The sequence below is a fragment of the Canis lupus genome, chromosome 12 (genome assembly GCF_003254725.2).
Source record: "Canis lupus dingo isolate Sandy chromosome 12, ASM325472v2, whole genome shotgun sequence".
Taxonomy (NCBI): Eukaryota; Metazoa; Chordata; class Mammalia; order Carnivora; family Canidae; genus Canis; species Canis lupus.
This window is the reverse complement of record NC_064254.1, coordinates 27,803,284-27,829,553: the sequence shown is the minus strand read 5'-3', so window position 1 is coordinate 27,829,553 and position 26,270 is coordinate 27,803,284. Positions and strand designations below refer to the sequence as shown.

At 36.3% G+C, this 26,270-nt stretch overlaps 2 protein-coding genes across 2 annotated transcripts in view; one reads left to right on the top strand and one right to left on the bottom strand.

The window, feature by feature from the left end:
- Positions 1 to 26,270, top strand: part of EYS (eyes shut homolog) — a 1,522,493-nt gene that overhangs the window by 1,066,020 nt on the left and 430,203 nt on the right. Inside the window, exon 28 of the mRNA XM_025419151.3 lies at positions 25,390 to 25,619. Coding sequence (XP_025274936.3) covers positions 25,390 to 25,619 — 230 coding nt within the window. The remainder of the gene's footprint in view (positions 1 to 25,389; positions 25,620 to 26,270) is intronic.
- Positions 9,321 to 10,159, bottom strand: LOC112641818 (proline-rich protein 3-like). The gene has a single exon (XM_035698168.2). The coding sequence runs from the start codon at positions 10,147 to 10,149 to the stop codon at positions 9,406 to 9,408; it is 744 nt and encodes a 247-aa protein (XP_035554061.2). The 5' UTR covers positions 10,150 to 10,159; the 3' UTR covers positions 9,321 to 9,405.

Here is a 26,270-nt window from a genome sequence, read left to right as displayed (position 1 = left end):
TTCCTCTCCAATTAGCAATCAATTGATTTTGGTGTCATTCTCATTAGGCCAGCCTAGGGGATTCACTCTCCAGCTGCTTTAACTCTCTGAAGCTTACTAGTAGAGATTTACAGGAGATTTACACTAGATTTTGCCACACAGTGAGTATTCCTTACAACAAATTGACGTGTACCACCTGAAAATTAGAAATTTGAAATGGGCAGCCTATTTTATATTGTATCTTCATACTGTTAAATTCTTGCTTACTCTCAAAAATAACATTTGAATCTAATTCTTGATGTTGAGAGAACAGTGAAGTAGATTGATGGAAGGAAGGAAGAACTAATTATAGCTCCTTAAGCTCTCATGTCATTCTGCAGCCTAAGAATACCAGTGGGCTTCCTGTGGTACAGAGGTCATGTCAAAATTTAGCACCAATTTGAAAAGGGTAAGAAGACATTTGAAAAATGACACAGAGGGCACCTGGGTGGCTCAGTGGTTGAACATCTACCTTCCCCTTAGGTCATGATCCTGGGGTCCTGGTATTGAGTCCACATCCGGCTCCTTGTGGGGAGCCTGCTTCTCCCTCTGCCTATGTCTCTGCTTCTCTCTGTGTGTCTCTCGTGAATTAAAAAAAAAAAAAGAAAGAAAGAAAAGAAAAATGACACAGAATTTCAAAATTTCCCTTGATTCCTTTGACATGACAGAATCAGAATCTTTCTGGTTACCAAGAATTAAGTAAAATCTTAGAAACCTGTAGCCATAAAAATTGGAATAGTAATCACTTTTGTTGTCATTATCATCATCATCATCATCATCATCGTCCATACCATTAATTGCAGGCCTGGGGTGTGAACATTCCTGGGTAGGAATTACACCAGGTAGTGAAGTACAGGTGACTTCTTGAGAATTGGAGAAAGGACATGGTATACATAATTCTATCCAGTTAACCAAAATGTACTGTCAATCTAATAGTGCATATACTTTGGTTGAGGCTGGCAATACAAAGGTTCTTAAGTTATGGGACTTGCCTTTGTATTTATAGTTTAGAGAGAGAAATAGACACAAAAGGATAATTACAATCCTATGACATGCACCATAGTGACAGAAGAGAGGATTCAGAATAGCTTGGAAATTGAGGCCAAGGAGACCTTTGAAGAAGAGTAAGAATAAATAGATAAAAAGGAATAAAAAGGGAGTTACCATTTATATACATAAAAGAGAAATAACCCTGCTAGAAAGCAATCATCAACAACTTAATTATAACTACTTAATCAAATTAAGTAGGTAGAAAATTCTGTAGGTTGAGATTTTTTTTTAAAGATTTTATTTATTTACTCGTGAGAGATGCAGAGAGAGAAGCAAGCTTCATGCAGGGACCCTGGTGTGGGACTTGATCCCAGGACTCCAGGATAATGCCCTGAGCAGAAGGCAGATGCTCCACCACTGAGCCACCTAGGCATCCCACAGGTTGGGATTTTTGAAAGCATCAGAGAATGGATAGATCTTGAAAAATAGGGATGGACATATGGAAGTTTATAAGAAGGAAACTGTTAGTTAAAACTGGACCCCTAGGGATCCCTGGGTGGCGCAGCAGTTTGGTGCCTGCCTTTGGCCCAGGGCACGATCCTGGAGACCGGGGATCGAGTCCCACGTCGGGCTCCTGGTACATGGAGCCTGCTTCTCCCTCTGCCTGTGTCTTGGCCTCTCTCACTGTGTGCCTATCATAAATAAATAAAAATTAAAAAAATAAAAATAAAACTGGACCCCTAGAGCAAAAGCCCAGAGACAGAATGTGGGACATGTTACAACATGAAAAGTAGACATGTTTTGTTTAGAGCAGAGAAAAATACAGAAAATGTTTTGTGTCAGTTACCTTTCTGGGTATGTTTATATTTTACGTCATTAAATATAACTTATGTATAGTATTATCTATATATGAAAAATGAGAAAATACAAGTCAGAATGTAAAGCCAAGGCAATCTGTGGGCATAAAACCCGATTTCAGATTCAAAATCAGATTTTGTGCTTTTTTAAAAAATATTTTATTTATTTATTCATGAGAAACAGAGAGAGAGAGAGGCAGAGACACAGGCAGAGGGAGAAGAGGCTCCATGCAGGGAGCCTGATGTGGGACTCAATCCCAGGTCTCCAGGATCAGGCTCTGGGCCAAAGGCAGGTGCTAAACCGCTGAGCCACTCGGGCTGCACAGATTTTGTGCTTTTAAAAGCAACATCTCGCTATTTGAACTTTATGACACTTTATTCTCTATAGGAAATTAAGAATACTCACGGAGTGTTTGAAGCAGAGGTAGTTCTTCACCTGTTATAAAAATTAAATTTACTAAGCTCTGTTATATTGGTCAGAAAGAAAACTAAAGATTGTGAGAACCGTTATGAAATTATTCTAGTAGTCTAAATTCAGCGGGATTTAAATTTAAATGGCAAAGAATAAACAATATAGAAAGAAATAAGGAAAAAGACAAGCCAAAGATATTTCAAAGTTTTTCAATTTGAATGAATGAAAACCATGAGTTAGCGCTAAAAGAAAAAAGTGGACTTCTTTGAAAGGGAGTAGATTTTGAGAGTTGTCAAGATATCAAAAACGACATAACCTACAAGCAACACGATATGACACTGAAGTTCTGGAGAGCCAGTGAGGGAGAAATAGAATTGGGATTTTCAGCTGAGAGAGATTTATTTCTTACCCATCATAATGTAGCTATTTGCATAGCTCTCATTATCTTGATCTCTTTGGTCCTACTGGGCACATGCATCGAAGGCAACATTTATTGTTCAGCTCATAAATGGGAGGTTATGCCCCCAGCTCTCTTTAAGTCCTTCATGCTTGGTAGTTCAAAATGGCAAATCTGACTACTACTATTGCTGTTGATGTCTATATGTGTCTCTGTAGATGGGCATCATACAGGCAGGCTCCTTAATAACTCGACCACAGGACAGATGAACCTCAGCAACTGCTTGTACGGTTAAGCAGGGTTTCCCTTTTCTTCTGCTGCTTTGTCTTTTTTTCCTTTGCACCTTAGCAATAGAAAGAGAACTAGTGGGGATGAAAGGAAATTGGAGCCAAATCCACAGGAGCCCCTTAAATGAAATATCAAGCACTAGCTCCTCAGCATAAGTGGTTTCCACACAACCGTTCATTGTGAGCCCCTACTGGGCTGAACCAAAGTGTCCAATGAGTTGAACATACTTAGCTCTATGCCTGAAATCAGTCTTATGAGAAAGGTCCTAAAAGCAAACACATTTAAATATGAGTTAATTTTCACTTTTCAATTGTTTGTTTTCGAATGCCATGAAATATTTAAATCACAGTATATCCCAAATTTATGAAGGACAAATTAAATATTTGTAGTGGAAGATTGTAACAACAAATCTATTTGCAGAAACTGCATGGATTTAACGTAACAATGAGCATAATTTCAAATTCTGTATGTAGATATGTATGTAAACTTTTAGATTGAGAATATAAAGGTTATATTCACGATAGCTATTTTTGGACTATGCTGTTTATAGTAAGTGATCCTCAAAATTTGATATGATAAAAATTAAAAGAATATCCACTATAGAATCAATACCCTTTATAGTTACACATAGGAATGTGTAAAATATGAATTTCTGTTTATATGGGAGGCGAATGAGCTTTCCTTGCTATGTATATTAGAGTTCTCCAGAGAAACAGAAGCAACAGGAGATATACATACACACACAAAAACACACACACACACATACATACATACACACACAGATATCATATATATACACACACATATATATGTATGATATATAAAAGGAGGAATATTATGGAAATTGGTTCAAGCCATTATGGATGATACGATATGAACAATCGTGCTGTCAGCAAGCTGGAGAACCAGGAAAACCAATAGGATAATTCAGTTCATGTCCCAAGGCCTGAGAAATGGTGGGCTGCTGGTTTAAGTCCAGGAGTCTGAAGACCTAAGAACCTGGACCTCCAATGTCTGAGAGGAGGAGAAGATGGATATGCCAGCTCAAGAAGGAGAATTCCCTCTTTTTCTCTTTTTGTTTGACTAGGGCCCCCAAAAGATTGGATGACATCAGCTACATTGGTGAAGGTAGATCTTCTTTACTCATTATACTGATTCAAATGCTATTGTCTTCTGTAAAAATCTTGTCATAGTCCATACAGGCTGTTACAAAAAACTACCACAGACCAGGTAGCTTATGAGCAACAGACATTTATTTCTCATAATTCTGGTGGTTAGGAAGTTCACAATCATGAAACTGGCGGATTTGGTGTTTGGTTAGTGAAAAATTCTTGGTTCAGGATGGCGGTCTTTTAACTGTGTCATCATATGATGGAAGGAGCTAGGGAGCTCTATTGGGTCTCTTTGGTAAGGGCACTAAGCCCATTCATGAGGGCTCTACCCTCATGTCCTAATTACCTCTCAAGGGCCCTTTTTCCTAATCTCACCACTTTGGGGTTAACATTTCAACATGTGAATTTTGGGGGAAAACAAACATTCAGACCATAGTATGGTGGTAGTCTAGATACTACCACCATATGTACATACAAACATATGTAAACTACTTTTTACTCTCACACTTGGCTATTCAAGTGATACTATTAACTCTTAAAATAGATGAGACAATGTTCTCTGAGGTGAAACAGTTGAATTAAAACAGCAATAACTTATCTTTACTATATAAATTGTTAATTTAATTCAATTAGAAACAAATCAAAATGTCATAAGTAATTTTTAAAAGGCACAGGTAAAAGGAATACGGTATAATATTCATTTTCTTCACTAAACAATTTGCTAAGTAACTCATATATACAATGGATTTTTCTTATTTGTTTAGTAGAAATATTAACTAAAAATAAAATAAAAAGAGAAAACTAGACAGAAGGAAAAAAGATGATACTAATAGACTGGATAGGCATCATTTCACTTGAGGAAGTTTCTAGTGAGAATTTGAACATCTAATCATTTCAGAAACTCCTTTTTCTTCCTCTAAGTTTTAGGGTTTAGCAAGAGTAGGTCTCACTTTTTCTCTTAACTTCTACACCTCCTACTCACAATATAGTCCATGACTGGCTGGTTTTTGCTTCAGCCACCTCTATTGAAGTTGCTGTCATCATGGTCAAAAGTGATGGCTTAAATGCTAAAAATGAGTGGATGTGTTTCAAACCTCAGTTCCTCCCATCTCTCCATAACATTTCACATTCCTTTATCTTCCTAAATACTTTCTGCTTGATTTTCCATGTAATCGTCTCCAAGTTTTACTCTAGCTTTTTTATTCTTTGTTTTCTGTCTTGGTCAAGTCATCATTTACATTAGCTTCCCCTTAAATCTAACAGTCTCCAGCTCTGTTACTTTTTACTCCCTATATATATTTTCATACATTCTCATATCTCCAATCAGTTCTGCAAGGTCACTTCTTCAAAGGCAGTGTATTGACAGATGTTTCGGTCAGGATCTAAACAGTTACAATAGCACAGCACATTACAACAATTCAAGCAGGCTTTATTTACTAGGTGGCAATAATTCAGGGGTTAGTGGAGTGTGGTGGAACCATAGAGACAGTATAGAAACCCCAGGCAAGAACTGACAAGCTGTTACTACCCCTGGGCCCAAAGGGACAGGGAAGGGGAAGATATGTGGGAGCAGTGACTTCAATCAAAGGGTTCAGCCAGCTTGACATGACCTCTGCTAGGGATAAATATTACCCTAACCTCCTGCTTCCCTCCAAACACCGGCTAGGGTTTCCTGTTGGGCCAAAGAAATAAAAAACCATAAAGAATAGAAGCCCCATCTATGTAGTCAGATGGGGCAGTTTCCTGTACATAAATCATAGTAGAACAAGCTGGAGAATGACTCTAGAAAAGCAAACTGGGGTGTCTGGTATAGTGATAGAGACTGAACACAGTATGTGCCTTTTTTTCTGTATTGCTACATTTTAACTATACAGACATCAAAGACTGTTTTCCAAACTAACACCTGTGAAATGTCATAAATCTTTGTAAATAATGGCTTAGTATAATATTTTTTAAATAATGAGAAAACAGGCACAGTGGCCTCCTGGGAGAAAACTGTGGTAAGTCACTAATTTCTAAAATCTGGCTTTCTTGTACCAGATTCCCTAGAGAACAGAATCTGAATTAAAAGTTTACATTGAGTATAGTATACAGAATGAGAGGAAAGGGGAAATGAAGCAGAGAAGAATGAGGATAAATGGGAATGGGACCAAAATATATAATAGTCTCAGCTCAGCCATGTGAGATGTCTTACAAATGACTCATACAGAACATAATAACAACAGTCTTTGGGGGAGAGAGATGAATGTACTCACTGACCCCTTCTCTGCCTTTTACTCCTGTTGGGTAAAGTTCATCCCCTTGGGATTACTCCCCTGAATTTACAAGTTGCCTTCATGTCTACTCCATTTAGACTGGGAAGAAGCCCAGATGGTTCTGAGCTCTTTTGCAGTGGTCCCTCTGGCATACATGGTGTCATGTGAGGGATCATTCAGTGCAGACCATAGTGGTCAGAAATCCTAAGGAAACACTTAAGACTGAAATTATCTGTAGTGATGGTTGTGGCATCAGCAGTGGCGTAAAACCCTATCATATCACAATACAATAAATAAGACAAGACTTTGCTAGCTGCTCTCATAAGAAAGCCAATGTGTAGAATATAATGTCTACTGATTACTTATAAAGCAAATGTGACTTTCAAGCCCTTAACATTTATATGTAAGGATATCATTTCACTTAGCATAAAATCTGCTGAAACCTACAACATAGTTTCTTAAGAATTTCTGCAATGTGCAATTAAAGGCTGAGAAGAGTAAACAAATACAGATAATCTGCCTTATTCCAGTAGCAGAGTGCTAAGAAAATTTCATTGAAATAATATGTTTTATCTTAAGCCACATAATTATTAATTATTAATTAAACTATTTAAATGATACATTCATTGATTTTGAGGAATATTGATATTCTTGGAAACCCCTTTACCTTATGGATTTCAATGCTTCTTGATGTATAGTTAAAGGCATTGACTTACAGAATAAAGTCCAGGCTTCCCAACATAATATGTAATTGTCTTTCTGATCAAGACCCTACACATTTGTTCACCTGTTTCACAAACACTGAACGTCATCACTATTCAGAGTGCTGGGATACATTGAGGAGGGAAGAAATTTATAAAATCACTGAACTTACAATTTAGATTCTGAGGTGGGGGAAGTATACAAATAAATAAGCTCTTACTGTATAATGAGCTTAGACTTCTGATGAGGTATAGGGGGATAAATTTATGAGATATATGTCTAAAACGGACTTGAGTGTCAGGCAAGATTTTCCAGAAGAACCATATTCTAAGTTAAGAATTGAAGTATAAACTGGGAAAGTAGAACAAAGCACAAGAGAACAAATTGAAAGCTGAGAGATTCCTCAGGAGGCAGAACCAGTTTGCCAATGGCTTTGAAAGCTGTGGTAATCACATTAAAGTTGGTACTGAGAGCAACAGGGAGCCTCTGAATGTGCTAAGGGGAGTAATGTGATCGGTTCACATTTTAACATGATTACTCTCATTGCATTGTGGTGAATAAATTGACAGGATCAAGACTGAAGGCAAGGAAGCCAAATGGATTGTTTTTGCAGTCACCTAGGCAAGAAGTGTTGATAGTAAAAAGAGGACTTAGGTTAGAGGTACATACTGATGAATAGATCCTGGTATGGCATATATGTGTGGCCTGAGGAAAAGGGTGTGAGAAGGATTATGGTCAAGTTTCTAATTTGACTTTGGGCCCTATGGGAGAGCTAGAAAGAAGAGGTTTGGGGGAAAGAGAGGGGAGGAGCCCAGGTACCTGTAAGATATCCACAAGGAGTTGCAGACCTGCATGTAAGGCTTTAATCTGAAGCTCTTCAGAGAAATTGGGACTTATCAACACCTGTTAAATCATCTGTTGAAAAGCTAGCACTTAAAAATATTCCAACTCTAATCCCATAACAGTTTATATTGACTTCCACATCCATTCTCTATAATCCTAAAATTTTCCAACTATACCAACAATGGAAACATTTCACACTTTTCTACGTGCTGTTTCTTTAGTATGCTGTTTGGAAATCTCTTCTCTGTACTTCAGAATTTAGATCAATTGACCTCTCTGGGAAGCCTTCTTAAGTTCTTTTTTTTTTTTTTTTGTTTTTTTTTGTTTTTGTTTTTGTTTTCACTGCATTTATTACTAATATAAAAAATGTTAAAAAGAAAAAAAATTCATTCTCAGTTCTCCAACGGCTCTCATCCTTCCCTCTTACCCGCACAGCTCCTGACCCATTTCCTCAGGGCCAGTGCAAAACCGAACCTGTTCATTGCCATTTTCACAGAAAACAACCAGTGCCAGGATGTAGGGAAGAAGGTTAGACGAGGGCAACAGTACCGTCCAGGTTCCACCCAAGGGTAGGCCAGGTGGAGATTCACAGAATTCAGACGAAAGGGCTGGTGGCCTCACAATGACGTACTCGAACTAAAGTGGGCTGGAGAGGAGATAGGATAGCCCGTAAGAGGCTTTAGAGGACATCTCATGGGCTTGTGTCAAACCCAAAAAAACCGACACCAGGAGAATAGGGAGACCAGGGAGGCAGTCTTGCAGAAAGTTTCACAATTCTCCCGTGTTGGGAGGTGTGGAAAATCTAGAGGGCATCAAGAGCCTCACTCATTTTGGCAGAAAAACTTACTCTAGTGTTGGGAAGTCACAATGATGCCACGGACACTGAGAAAGGCTATGTACGAGGGGATGCACAGTTTCACAAAGCACAGTGATCACAGACGAGTGGTGGGGATCATGCTACTGATGCAGGATCTACAAAATCCAAAAGCAGGGAGAGTGGCCTTTCAGGGAATAACTCTGCACCAGTCATCCGTACTTGACCCCAGGTCAACCTGGTGAGTTTCACAGAGCAACTGGCAACTTTGGGGGTAGGGTTCGTCACATAAAAAGGACTTAAAACAAGCAGCTAGAAGAAGGGAATGGCAGGAAACTACTCCAGGGCTCTTAGGAATCGAGGGCAGTGCCGAGGGCTGGGTGGACAGATAGATGCACAAGAAACAACACCAAAGAGGTTTCCTGTTCAGCAGTCAATCAGCGATGGGGAAGAGGATCCAGGAGGCAGTTGAAGAGAGCAAAGGTGGGGTCCTGAAGACGAGTCTCTGGAGGCTGAATCAGAAGAAAGCCCACACGCTGGGCACCAGTGATGAAACAAAACTCTGGACCCCAAATGGGGGAGGTGAGAGATGGGGTGGGTGTCACTGACTGATGGTGGTGGGTGGAACAGCCTCACAGTAGCCATCACAGGGCCACAGGGAAATATATGGCCGCTAGGTCAGAGGGCTCCTTCCAGCCTGGATGGGAAGGCACAGTCTCACAGAGGAGGTCCACTGACGCCTGGGTGGTAGAAGGCACAGAGGTCCTCATATCGACAGTGGCCCTTTTTGGCAAAGTGTCGGCAGACGGGGCGGTTGGATTTGTCTTCCATAACTTGGGGGCCATTCTTGGGCGGGCAGGTATTTTTGATAAGAGACCAACTTTTGAGCCTTCGGGGATTGCTCTTTTGAAATCCTCCTCTGGAAGGACCCCCATGGCCTGGTCCAGGAAAAGGAGGTTCAGTATTGGCCCCCCACCAGCCACGACTATATGGGCCGCACCTGGGGCCCAGGCCTCCCCGGATTGGGCCTCTGCCCCTGGGAGGAGGTGGGAGGCTCAGCAGTGGTAGAATCATTGGTCCCCTTGATCCTGGAGGACCTCTGTGAAGAGAGTCTGCATTCTTTTCTGTCTGGCTCCTTTCGCTCAACACCGTGTTTGTGAGATTCATCCAGGTTGCCTGTAGCAGGAGTTCGTTCATTTTCATTGCAGCGTAGTACCCCATTGCATGCACACACAACAACTTATTTATCCATTCTACTGATGGTGGACATGTGGGTGGATTCCAGTTTGGGGCTGACTTGGGATCACCAGGCTTTCCATTGGCCATGGGGGGAGGGCCCAGAAGGCTAGGTGGTCCGATGGGACTCCCATCCTCCTCGTCTCCAGTCTCCCCCCGCTCTGGCAGCGGGGGCTGTTGTGGTGGCGGCGGCTGCTGCTGATTCTGCTTCTTTCGTTTGGGCATCGTGGTTGCGGCAATCACCTTCTTAAGTTCTTGATATGGTCTTCATTTCTTCCTTCTCTGTGTTGTCATAGCACCTTTTTCCATTTCAACCTTGTCCTGATTTACTTTATTTGGCTTTCATTCCGACCCACTTCACCAAAGCTTTTTGACTAGAAAAGAAGTAACAACTATGATAAATTTCTCTATAATTTTTCTTGCATTGTGCCTCAGTGTTGGTGCCACATTGTTCTCCTTCAGAGTGAATCCTCCTTGGCATTCCTGAGATATTTTAACACACTCAGTTAAATAAGATTGTCTGTCTAGATGTCAGATGCAACCTGGTATATTATTGGTTATTAACCACTGCTATACAATAATTCTTGAAGGCCCATTTATTCTTACCTTAAGTAGTCCTGGTAATTCTCTGAAATATGATGTTAAAATTCATAAAGACTGTGGAGTTGAGCCACTGAAAAAGTGATTAAACATATCTACCTTTCCTGAAATAAGCTGAAAGATTATAAATGTTTTTAGGCATCACATTTGAATGTGTAAGAAGTGATGGTGCATAGACTCTCTCTATTGTCTTAAGGATATTGCCGATTAAAGCCAATTGCCTAACTTCCCGAAGACAAGCCATTAATAGATGTCCATATCAGACAAGGTTAAATCCATTGCTTCACTAAGATAATATTGAATGTTTAAGAACAACATGAGATAAACAGTACTGCTTTAATATCCGTGAGTATCTAATGCTTCAGCACCTTTTGATTTACTTTTTTATTTTCTTAGAGGTCGCTTACTGTATTTTTGAAAAAGATTGGTCTACAAACTAACTTAACATTCTTTTCTATTCCAAGGTTTATGTAAAGAAAAAAGTAGTACAGAAAACATTTCTAAAATTAATGAAAGAAAGAACTCTATTTGGATCTTCCTTAGAATTTAAATGGAAATTGATATAGAGTGCTGAGTGTCTGAGCTTATTCTCTGTAATACATTAGAACTTTAAGTAATGATTTTACACTTGGATTCGAGTTTAATTTTTTGTGTGCCTACTTTAACATTCCCAAACTAATTTATCAGGTTCTTCACAGTAATGGGAAACCAATGACTACCTTTTAATGTAAGCTGTCATGTTTTGAAAGTAAAAGTATTGTGTCTAATATCTTTCTTTAGTCTTTTGAATTTTGAAATGAACATTTTTTCTATCATTGCTTTAGCTATTTGTGGCTTTATTGTATTAGGCCTAGTATGTTAAAATAAACCTCTTAAAACATTCCCCTTATATAATACTATATGGGTATCTCTTTAGAGAAATGATTATATCCCCTTGGCTGCATTGCCTGCAGTTCTGCTAGCTGTCTACCAGTGAATGAGGATATCAAGGGTTGTGTTTTGTGACCCAGCTGAGCAAGAATGTAATGAAATTGATCACCATTTATTTGTAAAATATGTATTTTACTGACTTCTCATGCATTGTGGTGATATAAGTTCTTGTGCTCAAGTTTCTTCTCCCAAATTGCCAAAGAAGTATTTTTTAAGTAAAAAAAAAAAAAAAAAAAAAAAAAAAAATCAGTTCTGGAGAAACGAGATAAGTACTACTAGGAATTTATGTAAGATACCATTGCATTAGATCAAGATTGAGGTAATTTGTGCCCAGCATGGAATGTATATCTTTGATATCACCCAGTGATATCAGTGAGAGTGAAGACATTTGTTCTAGGTCCTCCTGTCTGTTAGTCTGTCTGTCTCTCTCACTCTCTATCTGCCTAAACCCTGCCTTGATCTCCTGCATGGCTCCCAAATCTGAGATTCACTTATGCTTTTTTACCTTTCTCCCTAAACTACCTATTCTCTGCTTCACTTCCAGACCTATTCTCCATCTTTTTCCACCCTTCTTGGTACTCTGGAAAGCTGACATGTATGGGTTGCAATTACCCACAGCCCTTTCGCTTCTGACTTTCAGCTGTGCTTGGCCAGAGAGAAGGCAGGACATTGAAGGAATAGAAAGAAGAAGAGATCACATTCTCTATTCTCTATTATCGCAGCTGGATATAAATTTGGGGTGGCTATATTCCTTTCTTCAAGACCACAGCTCTTATCAAGTGGCCCTTCTTCTATACTTACATCTTTGTCCACAATGCAGAAAGTACTTCATTTGCTTGCCCATTCAGGTTCAATGACAGTAACAGATTCTATTCCCGAGACACTTCTCAGTCACTTGTTGATTCTCTTAAGCTTTTCCAACTTGAAAATAGTCTCTTAATTAAACTCAGATGATACTCTTTCTGAGTTTGCATCGTTTTCTGACAGGCCCTGACTAATGCACACCTCACGTATGAAAATTATCACAAAGTCCTTTTGAAAATCAAATGTGACTTTGTTAAATTAACATTTGTTAGTAGAGCGCTACATGTTAAATGTGATTCAACAAAAGACCGCAACGGAGTTGAAATAGACAAGTTTATTATTTATAGGTCCTGGAGGAAGTACACAGCATGCCTTGAGGAGCCACACAGGAAGTCAAGGCAGGGAGTAGGCAGAGAAAGAGAGAGAGAAAGAGAGGACCTAGAGAAAATATCTGTATTAGGGTCTGTGGTGGGTGCTTTGGGGTTCCTGGGCCAAAGCCAGATTAGTCAGTTCAAACCAAAAGGAACAGGATTTTGGTAAGTGCCATGGGGATCTTATCCAAGTGGCACACAGGAAGTCATTGGGAGGTGGGAGAGACTGCTTTTCACAAACGCAGTTGGGAAATAATATTAAGAACTTACGTTTACTTTTGATTCTACCAGCTATAATCCAGGGTATGCACTCATGGGAAGGGCTAATGTCGTTCAGGGACCTCATGGGCTGCTTGACCTCAAAATGGATGCCAAGACAGCAATATAATAGAATAACTAAACTCTCAACAACAAATTTCTCTCAAATGCTTTCACTTCTCTATATCCCCAATAACATTCTCTTAGTTCAGGCTCCAATCTGATTATTTTTGTTCCTGCAATATTTGAATTACTTCCAGCTACTTCTCCCTCACAAGCTATTCTTTGTATGAAAATCAGAATGGTAGAATTGGTAATTCTACCAATAAGCAGGATGATTGATTTCCTGCTTAAAACCTACATGTCTCCACATTGCCTTTAAATATGGTCACCAAATCTTCCCATGATCCAGCCTCAGCCTGTCTCCCAAGACTCACCTATTGGTATGTACACACACACACACACACACACACACACACACACACTATAGCCTTCTCCATGCCAAACCATTTCCAATTCTCCTCACATGTTCTCTCTTTCTTTTGAGTCTTTGGACATGCAACATCTTTTGACAGGGTTCCTCCCCTCCCCACATCATACACTTATTTGTCCACCTTTCTTCTCTAGCCAGCTTCTTCTGGTCTTTTAAGACTCAGCCATAACCTCTTGAAGAAGTCTTCTATATAATTTTTGCTCTATTCTCTTATCCTAGCATCTATCCGCAATTCTGTCATTAGTATATCCATCCATCCCCTCTAGTCCCCTGCCAGGAATATAAAAATTCTGAAAAGCTTTAATTCAGGGTTCAAACTATATGGGTTCAAATTGATTTACACCATATATTTGCCTTATGACATTGAGCAAGTTTATCAGATGTATACCTCTATTTTCTCATCTGTAAGTTTAGGAAAATAAAAATAGTCATGGTTTTATATTATTGTGAGAATTAAATTATGTTAGTACATTTGAGACATTTAGAGTAGTGCTCAGTTTACAGTTGGCACTCCGTGCATTATGCAGTCTTGCAATTGCCTATTTTTTTTTTCTCAACCCACAAAACAGAAGCTCATAAATAGGAGGGCCTAGGTTCTACTGCTCAGAATATTGTCTTGATTAGTGAGTTTTGGTGCATGGAGAGACATCCATAAGTCCTTTTATTTTAATTTAGTTTTGTTTTTTTGAGAAAAAGAGTACGAGCAAAAGAGAGGGGCAAAGGGAGAGGAGAGAGAGATTCTTAAGCAGCCTCTACAAACCAGCACAGAACCTGATGCAGAGCTCGATCTAACAACCTTGAGATCAAGACTTGAACCAAACTCGAGAGTTGGATGCTTAACCAACTGAGCCATCCAGGCAGCCCTCCATAAGTCCTTTTAAGTTGAATAAATAAGTGAATGAATGATGTGCAATGAATTCTAGATTGATTGACATGTCCTTTCTCTTGAACCATTTTTGTTTTTCAAATTCTGGCTGGTAATGTCTGGATCTAGATTCCTTAAAAGAATCATTTCTGTGAAATACTCTGGAGCTCATATGAACATCAGAAAGTTCCTCTCTCCTTGTAAGACTGGAAAACAGATTTGCATTTATTTTTGCCAGTACACAAATTCTTATGACTAGAGCTAAGTATGTGATTTTAATCATGACACCTTGATTGTTAATTTGTCTGTCTCTAATTTGGATACACTTTCCAGGTAATAAGTAATCATACTTTTTTAATCCTGGCTGATATTTTGGAATAGTCTTCTTTCCTGGAAGTTTTCATGCCAATTTGGAAGTATTCCAGAGTAGTATCTCTCCATAAACGAAATGTAATTATTATAATACATGTTTACATTTGACATAAAACACTTATTAAATATGTTCCATATTTATGTTTATTATCCATAGCAGAAAGGTACTCAAACTTCAATGATTTCTAAATCTAAATATAACCAAAAATTTCAAAAATGCTGTTTTTATATCATTTAAAATTTAATTTAATCTCAAAAATCTAAATAATATAAGGATTAGATTGTGAATTAGTAGATTTCTTTAAGGATCCATGATATAGAGTTTAATTTCCCTAAGTATCCATTCGATTTCATATTTTAAAATGATTTGTTTCTTTGTATGACACACCTCAAAATATATCTATGGTTTAGAAAATTTATAAAGTTGAAAAATACATCCTTAGCAATTACTATATGTCAGAACTATTGAATTACTGATTACCTAAGTAAGTAAATAAATGAAGTTGCTTTAAGGTTTTAAGTCCTAAAAAGAGAGATAATCATAGAATAACAATTAAGTATTCTATATATATATATACAAAATAATATTAAGCACTTTCTAAAACTTGCAAGCTGTACACCCATATCTAAGTCCATTCCCATTTATAATGTATGGAAAACTATAAAAACAAAGATATATACACACATACACATTCACATGCTACATTCATATATATTACTTTTGAAAAAATAAAGTGTTCTTTTAATAGGCATGTATTTTGAGAAGTTTCTGGGAGATTAAAGAAAAAAATGATGACTTCCATTTTGAGTAATGTAGCTGCTGAAAAAACATTCCAACTATAAGACAGACATAAAATACAGGCTAAAGTAGAGAAAAAGTTTTTAATTATTAAAATACCAAAACAGAGAGAAAAATCCCTGATGATGAACTTTTTAAAGGTATCCAAGGAAGACAAGTTTCCTACATTAGAAGGATAATTACATGTAATGAATTAATTTTCAACAGGAACAATAGAAGAAGGAAAATGGAAAACATGCAAAATGCTCAGAAAAAAAGAGGAAGTCTTATTTGAAAAGACATAAAGTAGGACAAAATCTGTCATATATAAATATCTCCTAAAAATTAAAGTAAAAAAAATAACCCAATTGAAAAGGTGAGAAAAGTATATATTCTAGTGATTTAACATAGATAAAGTATAAAAGACAAATGCTAAATTTAAAATTATAATTTGGGGGATCCCTGGGTGGATCAGCAGTTTAGCGCCTGCCTTTGGTCCAGGGCGTGATCCTGGATCTCAGGATCGAGTCCCACATCAGGTACCCCGCATGGAGCCTGCTTCTCCCTCCTCCTGTGTCTCTGCCTCTCTCTCTCTCTCTCTCTATGTCTATCATAAATAAATAAATAAATCTTTTAAAAAATAAATAAATAAAATTATAATTCAAAATAGATATAAAACAGTGAGATTATAATTTTTATAATGTTTATTCATAAGATACATAACCAACTAAATGAATATGATATTCAATTTTGGTGAGGCATTAGAGAAATTAGTAACCAAGAACAATCGGAGGAGCTTACTTTTCTACAGTCTTTTATGGACTGTATAGTAAAATACAAATTTAGGAGGTGCCTGAGTAGCTCAATTCGTTAAGCGTCTGCTTTTGGCTCACGTCATGATCTCAAGGTCCTGGGATTGAGCCCCATGTCAGGCTCTCTGCTCAGCAGGGAGTCTGATTCTCTCTCTGCCCTTCCTCCTGTTTGTGCTCTGTCTCTCTATAATATAAATAAATAAATAAATAAATAAATAAATAAATAAATAAAATATATTTTTAAAATTATAAGAAAAAAATAAAATACAAATTTGGCATACTTATTTCACCCAATGAGTTTTACCTCTAGGTAGTTATTCTTCAGATATATTCATAGATATTTATACAGTGAATTTGCTGTCATACTTATAATTTGAAAAATTATATTGAAAATATATGAATAAATTTATATCAGTAGGTAAATGATTAAATACTTTGTGATACATTTATATATGTTTTAAAGATTTTATTTATTTATTCATGAGAGGCACAGAGAGTGAGAGAGTGAGAGAGAGGCAGAGACACAGGCAGAGGGAGAAGCAGGCTCCATGCAGGGAGCCTGACATGGGACTAGATACCGGGTCTCCAGGATCATACCCTGGGCTGAAGGTGGCGCTAAACCGCTGAGCCACCCGGGCTGCCCTTTGTAATGCATTTATACTAAGAACTTACCTTATTAAAATTTCTGAGCTTTATTTTACATGTAATGACCATAAACTATCCCCAAGATATTTTGTGAGGGGAAAAGCATGCAAATTCCCTTTTGCTTTAGTTCCATTAAATGATAGTATTTATAGCATGATTTCCATGACAGAGGCTGGCTGGATTCACCAAATTAATTTTCCTACCTTCCTCAGCACAATGCTAAATTACTTCCCATCCTTTTTTGCAATGAATTTGGGCACGTGACTAAGTTTTGGCCAATGAAATGGAATGGAGTAAGATTTTCCATGCTCCATCTTTCCTCCATTTCTTACCTTGTTAGTTATTCAGATATGTGCATGTGGACACACAAGGTAACCTCAGAAACCACATGGTGAGAACGGTGAAGACTATGTCACCTGAGACTCTGAAAGTCACTGAATGACTACAGGAAACAATTTTCCTTTCCACCTATGGTGATTGAACTTTATATGAACAAGAAGTAAGCTTTTGTGTTGCTAAGCTACTGAGATTTCAAGGTATATCTACTACAGAAGCTAGCATTTTCCTTTTTAATTCAAATTCACTTGTTTAAAAACTGATAAAGAAAATTAAATTATATGTCCGTATAATCTAGATATATATTTGCACAAAATGGAACATACAGTGGTTGCCTCTTATGAATGAAGTGGTATTGGGTTGGAGGAGGATATGAATAAGTACTTTCACTTTGTGTCCTTTTGTAGCATTAGAGATATTTGGTATTCTTTCTTTAGTTAGATATATGTATAATATTGATACAATTGATTATGTCTCAGAGAATCCCAAAAGAAATTTAGAGACAGTAAGTTTAGAACTTAAGTTCTTTTGTGTCTTACAGGAAGAAAGGGATATTTTAAGGTAAAAGTGCACTTTAGGGAAACCTAGCATATGAAAGGCATGCAGCATGAAATACTGAAAAAAATACACTAAGATGTAGTTAGAACATATATTGAACATATATTAAGGCACTGGAGGCAGATAAAACTGAAAAATAAGGTGGGACCAAATCACAGAATAATATATATTTTAATTGGAATAATTTTTGGCATGAGGGTAATATACTAAGAACAAGAATGGTGAGAAGGATGGATTAAAGAAAAACAAACTAAAGTCAGAGATAAACAAACATGATCATAGTAGAACTGACAGAAGATATTTTATGAGTTTTTAAAAAGAGGGGTAGAAGTTTAGAATTTCAGATGAGGAAAGGAAGAAAAGGCAAGAAATCCAGGGTTTCTGATAGTTACTGATTTGGCATATTGGCCTAAAGCATAATTTAATTCCCATCCAGCATTGGGCTCTCGAGTGGAAGATCAGGACAGCTTATGTGTTCTCTGTAATCAGAACAACCTCCACTAGGGCTGACATGGGAAAGGAGAATCAGAATCTATCAATGAGAGTACAGGTCTTCAAAATTACCCACCCTAAATACAGAGAAACAGTAGCTTGGAATGCCCTGGAGTACAAGTCCTGCCTAACACACCGCAATGCTGTGAACATCCATTACGTGAGAATGCTGTGATCTAAAGAACCTTATCAATGAATATGGAACAGCTAAAAAATACAAAATTGTGAGACTGAAAATGTATTCCTTTAGTGAGAAAAATTGTGACAATGTGAAAACAAGATCTTTTAAAATCCCACTATTATGTCAATAGTGAATTAATTCACTTGTGTTTTAAAATGTTAAATATTATTGCATTTGTTATTAGGATATGATTCTCATTTTATTGAATAACGTTATACTAAAAAAAGAAGAGTTAAACTTGGGATTATTGTTTTCAGATTGGTTCTTGTATAATTTTTTGTTTTGATATTTATTTTTATCTTGAACAGTAAATGAGAATTTTATATTGTACTAACAGTAATTTTACATATTTCCTCTTTCGATATAATTATGTTAAATACATTTTAAATAGCAAACACTTTTTTCTGTGTTTTGCTCTCAGGAAGAATTTGCCGTGATTAATTATTTTTGAAATTATTAGATCAAACTAAAGACAATATGAATCTTAGCGCTATTAGACAATGCTGACAATTTAAATAAGTGTTTTTTTTTTTTTTTTTTTAAGGGGAAGTGAGAGTTGAGGAGAGAGAAAGAGAGAGAATCTGAAGCAGGCTCCACGCCCAACTCAGACCCGACAAGGGGCTTAATCTTACAACCCTGAGATAATGACTTGAGCTGAAATCAAGGGTCAGATGTTTAACCGACTGAGCCACCCAGTACCTCTTAAATAAAGTTTTGAAGCCATTTTTTTGTATGTTTAAAGTTCTATTTGATATCATTATGTTCTTATGATTTTGAGAGTTAAAGGAGAAATTACATTCTTCTCTGGGTTTATTCCTGTTTAGCCACCACTGCTAAAATATGACGAGGTGTTGTCAGTTATCCTGCATGGGAACTGAAGGCCTGAACACTAAGAAACTCCCCAGAAATAGTACAGTTGTGTGTCTTTCCATAGATGGCAGTCTTTCGAACATGTAAAGTTTTAATAAAATCTACAAATAGGGAATATACTTTTTTTTTTTTTTTTTTTAGTTATTTATGATAGTCCCAGAGAAGGGAGAGAGAGGGAGGCAGAGACACAGGCAGTGGGAGAAGCAGGCTCCATGCACCGAATCCCAACGTGGGATTCGATCCCGGGTCTCCAGGATCGCGCCCTGGGCCAAAGGCAGGCGCCAAACCGCTGCGCCACCCAGGGATCCCTAGGGAATATATTTTAAGCATGTAAATAGTCACACAACTCTAGTAACTATAAAAGAAAGGTTTAATCATTTTTCTTTTAAATACAACTTCATTTATTTAGCATAATATGCTAAAACAAATTCAAAACATAAAATTGTAAAAATTATTACTACATATGACAAAAAGCCAGTTTCTTCAATATACAAAGAACTTAAATATCCAGAAAAACGTCTACATAACTAATGAAATGTTAAAAGGATATGAACAGATAGTTCACACTTGCCAAGATAAATGGAAAATAACGCTATGAAAATAGTTGTATTATTGTAACAAATCATGACACACTGAGTGGATTTAAAAATACAAATTTATTTTCTTAACAGTTGTGGGAGTCAGATATTTTGATATTAGTGTCACTGGGCTAAAATCAAGGTGTTGGCAGGACTGTATTTTTTCTGGTGGCTCGAGTTGAGAATCCAGCTCTTAGAGGCTGTCCACCACTTGGCTGGTGACCCTGTTTCATCTTCAAAACCATCAATAGTCAGTTGAGTCTTTTTCACATCACATCATTTTGACCTGACTCTTCTTCTGCCACCAACTTATACTTTTAAGGACTACTTGTGATTACATTGGGCCCAACTGGATGCATCTAGGATAATATCTCTACTAAAACCAGCCAATTAGGGGCACCTGGGTGGCACAGTCAGTTAATCACCAACTCTTGGTTTCAGCTCAGGTCATAATTTCATTAATTTCAGGATTTCAGGATCAGGCCCTGAGTGGCCACAATCAATTCAGAATCTGCTTGGGACTCTCTCTCTCTCTCTCTCTGTTTCTGTCTCTCTTTCTGCCCCTCCCTGTCTCTCTCTCTCTCAAATAAATAGATAAATCTTTAAAAATTAAAACAAAACCAGCCAGTTAGCATCCTAATTCCATCTGCAATCTTATAACGTACACATGTATACTTTTCAATGATTAGAATGTGGATATATTTGGGGGGAATCATTATTCTACTTACTATACTTATAAATAAAGAAATATAAATTGAAATAACATAAGTTATAGGTTTTATGTAAGTATTAAAGATTTAAAATTCAGTAATAAAACTATTGGCATAAATATAAGTTGCTACTACATGAACTATAGCAATTATGTTGAGGGAAATTTGTCAAAATCCACAAAAAATTTAAAAATAATGTATGATCCAACAAGGATGTGGAGAAATTGGAACTCTAATATTTTACTAGCAGGATTGTAAAATGGTACAGCCTCTTTGGAAAATAGTTAAACTGTTGCTCAGAATGTTAAACATAAAATATATGATCCAACAATTCTACCCATAGGTATATATCCAAGAAAATTGAAAACATACATCCAGAAAAAAGCTTGAACATGAATGTTCATAGTTGCATTATTCAAAGAGACCAAAATTTAAACATGCTCAAGTGTCTATTAGCTAATGAATAAAAGAATGTGGTATATCCATATCAGTGATAAAAAGCAATGAAGTTTAATTACATGCAGAAGCAATAGTGTACCCTGAAAACATTGTGGTAAGTGAAAAAGCCAGTCATAAAGATCATGTAGTATGATTCCATTTATATGAAAAGTCCAAAACAGGCAAATGTATAAAGAATGTAGGCTGAGGGTAGGTGGTGGGAATGACTGCTAATAAATGGGGACGGTTGCTAGCTAGATCTACTAAAATTTATTGGATATTGCACTTTAAATGGATATACTCTGTGTTTATAAACTATATCTCAATATAGCTATTAAAAAGAATGTATGACCCAGATAATAAGGAAAAAACTTGAAACAGCTTAAATATATTAATTCCAAACTGATAGAATCAATGATGTTTAACCAAACAATATAACACTACAACTTTTAAAAGGAAAATGAAGAACTACACCTACTGATAGGGCAGCCTGCTAGGAATTATTTTTAGGTGAAAAAGTAAAGAGAAGATTAGCATATTCAAGTAGGTGAGAAGATGAAGTAGAATGTAATATGTATGTTTACACTACTATTTCTCAATTTTTATACATATTATTTCTACATCAAGTATGTTTTTGTCCTTTATTGCCTACATTATATTATATTTATTTTACTGCTTTAAAAAATCTAATTACAATTTTTGAAGCTTTGCTTCCCCCTACATACAGTTAAAAGCCACAAACTTAAGATTCCTCCAGCTGAGTTTCTTTCCTTTTAATAATTCATCATAATCTAAAGTTATGTTTTTCTGCTTACAAAGCAGGGCTTCCAGGGTTCATATTTGTGAGTCCATTCCTTCTTCTAAGAAATGGAAACTAGACAAATGTCTGCTGAGCAGCGATAAAGTCAGCTGACAAGCAAAATCCCTCAGGCTAAAGCAATATGAACTGCTTGCTGCTTGGCATGCAAATAATTCTGTAGACCTTTCTGGAAATGGGAGAATGGCAGGAATGAGACAAGTAGAGTGTCCTCCTTTCTTGTTCCACCTAGAGCTCCCACAATGTGATTTGCAATCACTGTTATATCAAGGTGCCTTTCTCTAAGAGTCAGGCTTGATTTTGAGTAAAATTAGCATATTATTCAATCATTAATTCATTCAGAAAAAGGTCATTAGAGATTAGAGATTACTACTTGTTTTAGCAATGACTGGTTTCATCACTATACCTTTGTCCAAAGATACCCAAGAGATAATCAAGCAGAATTTTTACACTTACTATTTTAGACAGATAGTAAATCAGTATTTACATAAGAAAGGCCATGAAGTTTTAAAATATTGCTAATTTAAAAAACAATTTTGAAAACCCTGAATTTTTATTTATTTCTAAGCTCCCATACATTCATAAGTTTATATAACTAAACTAATTACAGCTATAATGCTCCTTTTTTAAATTGCTGATCATATCAATATGACCATCATCTAACTGAGTCTAATAAATGTCCACATTTACTTGATATTTTTAACCTTTTATGTAAAATTAAGTTAAAATGTTATCAGAAGAAATGGTTTCTTTTTAAATATATAAAAAATTGAGTAAAACTTATTTTAATTTTAAAATAGGTAAGTAATGGAGCACCTGAATGGCTCTGTCAGTTAAACAAAGACAGATATCTTTGGCTCAGGTCATGATCCCTGGGGTCCTGGGATGGAGCCCCACATAAAGCTTCCTGCTCAGTGGGGAGTCTGCTTCTCCCTCTGCCCCTCCCCCCTGCTTGTGTGTGTGCTCTCTCTCTCTCTGTCCCTCTCTCTTTCTCTCAAATAAATAATCTTTAAAAAGTCAATAAAATAAGTAATGACATAATTTATAATTTAAGAAAAGAAAAATACTGAAAGTCAAGGACTATTAATATTTAATATATCAGATACAAAATTTGACCTTAATAACAGTATATCATATTAATGCTGTTTTCAAAATTTGATTTATGACACTGATGTTTTAATTGATGGATCAATTAATAATTATTATTTTTATAAAATTAGTTCGCAGCTGAAATGTGCAACATATTGACTTTTACAGGTGAGACATAGGCTCCCTTAGCAGCTACTATGGGAGAAAGAAGTGGTGACATTTAATTCAGTCTAATTTATTCCTGAAAGAGATGATAGACTGCAGTTCATGAAGTCTATAGTATGAGATAGACAAAATGGTGAAGTCATTCAGAAACAATAAAACTAAAAATTAAATTAGAATATGAAATACTGAGTAATAAATCCCATGAACTTCAAATTAGCGGTGCTTGATGGAAGTTAATTTAAAGGGACAAACTTATATTATGAGTGCAAACGGGAAGAACTATGCTAATCTAATAGAATGAAATCCGAGAAAATTGATTATAAGATTGCATCAAAAGTGTTAGAATTTATATTATTTACAAAGCTAAAGAGCTGTGTAATGGAGTTATGAAGTTGACCCCAAAGATAAAATTATTTTCACTTGCTATTATTCTTGTTAGTACTGTGGTACACTGCATGTTTACAAAAAATGTTCAAATTAGTTTATAAAATATTTCTTGGAGAGCCTATGTGGGGATAAGCATTATAGTTAGGGATAAAATGAAGAAAAGAGCAGAGATGACCTGTCCATTTTTCAGGGAGATTGCATTCAAGAAGAGAGAAGACAGTTTAGCTTAATCATAAATGTAAATATATGGCTACAACCTGTGATAAACACTATAAATAAGAATTTCAGGTTGCAGAAGGATTGCAAAAGAACTGACCTGCACATTAAAATTATTTTGGTAAAGTGTTTTCATAAATTATCTCAATTTCTTCAGCTTTTTTTTATTCCAATAAATTGATACGGGTATGTATAGGAGACACAAAAATAACTAAGTCTCTAAATATCAGTCAGAGGATATCTTCAACTGACTTCTTTTGCTATGGTTTTATCTTTATGATAATGTACAAAATAAAAATTTCTCAGATAGTTAATTTGTTGATTATTTGTATCACAGCAAGATTTTTTTACATTAAAAGGATAATTCTCTTAATGATTGTTTTAAATGAAAATTCCAAAAGCACTGCTTCCAAACAGTGTGAAACACTCAGGAATACTCTGAAGACATTAATTCAACAAATATTTCTAGAATGTTTGCTATGAATAAGGAATTCTGCCAAAATCAGGAATTTATTTATGGAGGAAAGGTAGAAAAACTGACCAGTGTTCAGCCTGGCTGAAGTAGCTCTACATAACATAAAAAATACATTCTGGGGTGCTTGTTGGCCGGGTGTCTGCCTTCAACTCAGGTCATGATCCTTAAATCCTGGGATTAAGCCCCGCATCGGGCACCCTGCTCAGCGGGGAGCCTGCTTCTCCCCCTGCTCTCTCCCCTGCTCACATTCTCTTTCTCGCTCACTCACTCTCTCTCTCTCTCAAGTAAATAAAATCTTTAAAAAACGTATTCCAAGCCAGTGGAAAATATTCTAGCACTGGTACAGACATGTGGAATTTTAGAGATGAAAGAAGTATCAATTGTATCTTGGTGAGCCAGGAGCAATGAAGAAGGCTATATGGGGGAAATAATATAGATCTTGATTTGGCACTTTAGGTGAAATTTAAATAAGAAGAGAAGAATAACAGTGCAGAGAAGTTACTTCAAACTACCAAAATTCAGGAAGTTCTCTCATTGGCTATGAGAGAAGTTAAGGTGTTTATTAGGAATCATGATAATAAAATAGGCCGGAAAGCAAAAAAGAAATTTATTATCAAGAGGCTTTGAATGTAAAAGTAAGGAACTTCATCTTAATTCAAAAGGGGTTTTTTGTTGTTGTTGTATGATTATTAAAGAAGAAAAAATAGCTGGTAGAAAATTTGTGGAAAAAATGAAGAATCACAGGCATTTGTAAGGTACTCCTTTGGTAATTTTCAGAATAATTCAAGTGAAAGCAGTTTTATCACTAACATATAACATGGCCTAATTTCTTGATCTTCAGTTCATGAGAGTTAATATACCAAAGTAGAACTATGTTTAGCCAAATTCTAATTCTTTTACATAAGAGAACTGACTCTTAGGCTTTTTGAGATTGATACATCCAGGTTTTTACTACTTAGAAGAAATTAATTTAGCTTCTCGGAACTGCATAGATTGACTACAGTTCTGTGATCCACCTAGGGTCACGTTCTATAGCTTAGACATTTTTAACATTTATAAGTCCCACAACTGAAAAACAAACATGATTATTCCATTTGCCCTCAGTTAAACCACAGATGTTTATTATTTTTATTTCATCTTATTTTAAATCAAAGTTTCTGTTATTTTGGTTTAAGTTCATGCACTTTTACTTATGTTGTGTTTTCTGCTCTTTTTATAAATCTAGATCCCAGGATTCTACTCTGTCTACACTGTCCTCTGTTGCTCCTTCTGGTGTAACAGAAGGGGTTGACTCCATTTGGACCTCCCTTGGCTCCCCTCTTGTAGCACCATCCATGTGCCAGGAAGATATGTGTCACAATGGAGGCACTTGCCATCCTGTTTTACCCTCCAGTGGTATATTCTCATACCAGTGTGACTGTCCACTACATTTTACTGGCCGTTTCTGTGAACAAGGTAATCGATCTTCATTTATTATTAAAAACTTCTCCAGAGTGTACAAAAGAATTGCAACCTTATTGTACACATTGAGAGATGCTAGCACAAACAGGAAGCATCTGTATAATTTTATTTAAAAATGAATTCTGATAGAACACTTTTGTTCAGTATTGTAGAAACAAACTTCAGATTTGTTTTTTCTCCATTAGGATTGTCATTCAAAATATATTTTCAGTTGTCACACAGCCTAAGAGTCAAAATTGAAATATGGTGTTACTTATGTAGTTTCTTACAAAATTATGGTGTAGTCCATCCTTTGTCTCCATAGAAACAAGTAGGTTCTACTTTATACTATGTTTATTGCTTAATTATTAACCAAAACATTTTTGTATTTTATAAGCAGATCCACATATTCAAATTATTTTAGTAAGAAGAGTACATTATTTTTTGATGTTTAAAAATATGGTTTTAGTATTAATGAAGCTATTTATGAATCAAAAGAAAATTTCCCTAGTGTCAACATTTAATGGTCTCCTAAGAGTCTCTCAGTTAATTAAAGCAGTGTTGGGCGATTAGAACTAGAAATGCTCTGGCCAGATTACAAAGGTATTAGGTCATGATGCATGTCCCTACACTACAAGCTGAAAAGTAACATTGTTTTCTATGTAA

What these genes read in the sequence shown, in the direction of transcription:
- LOC112641818 (XM_035698168.2), bottom strand. Translation starts at nt 10,149, where the DNA reads ATGCCCAAACGAAAGAAGCAGAATCAGCAGCAGCCGCCGCCACCACAA.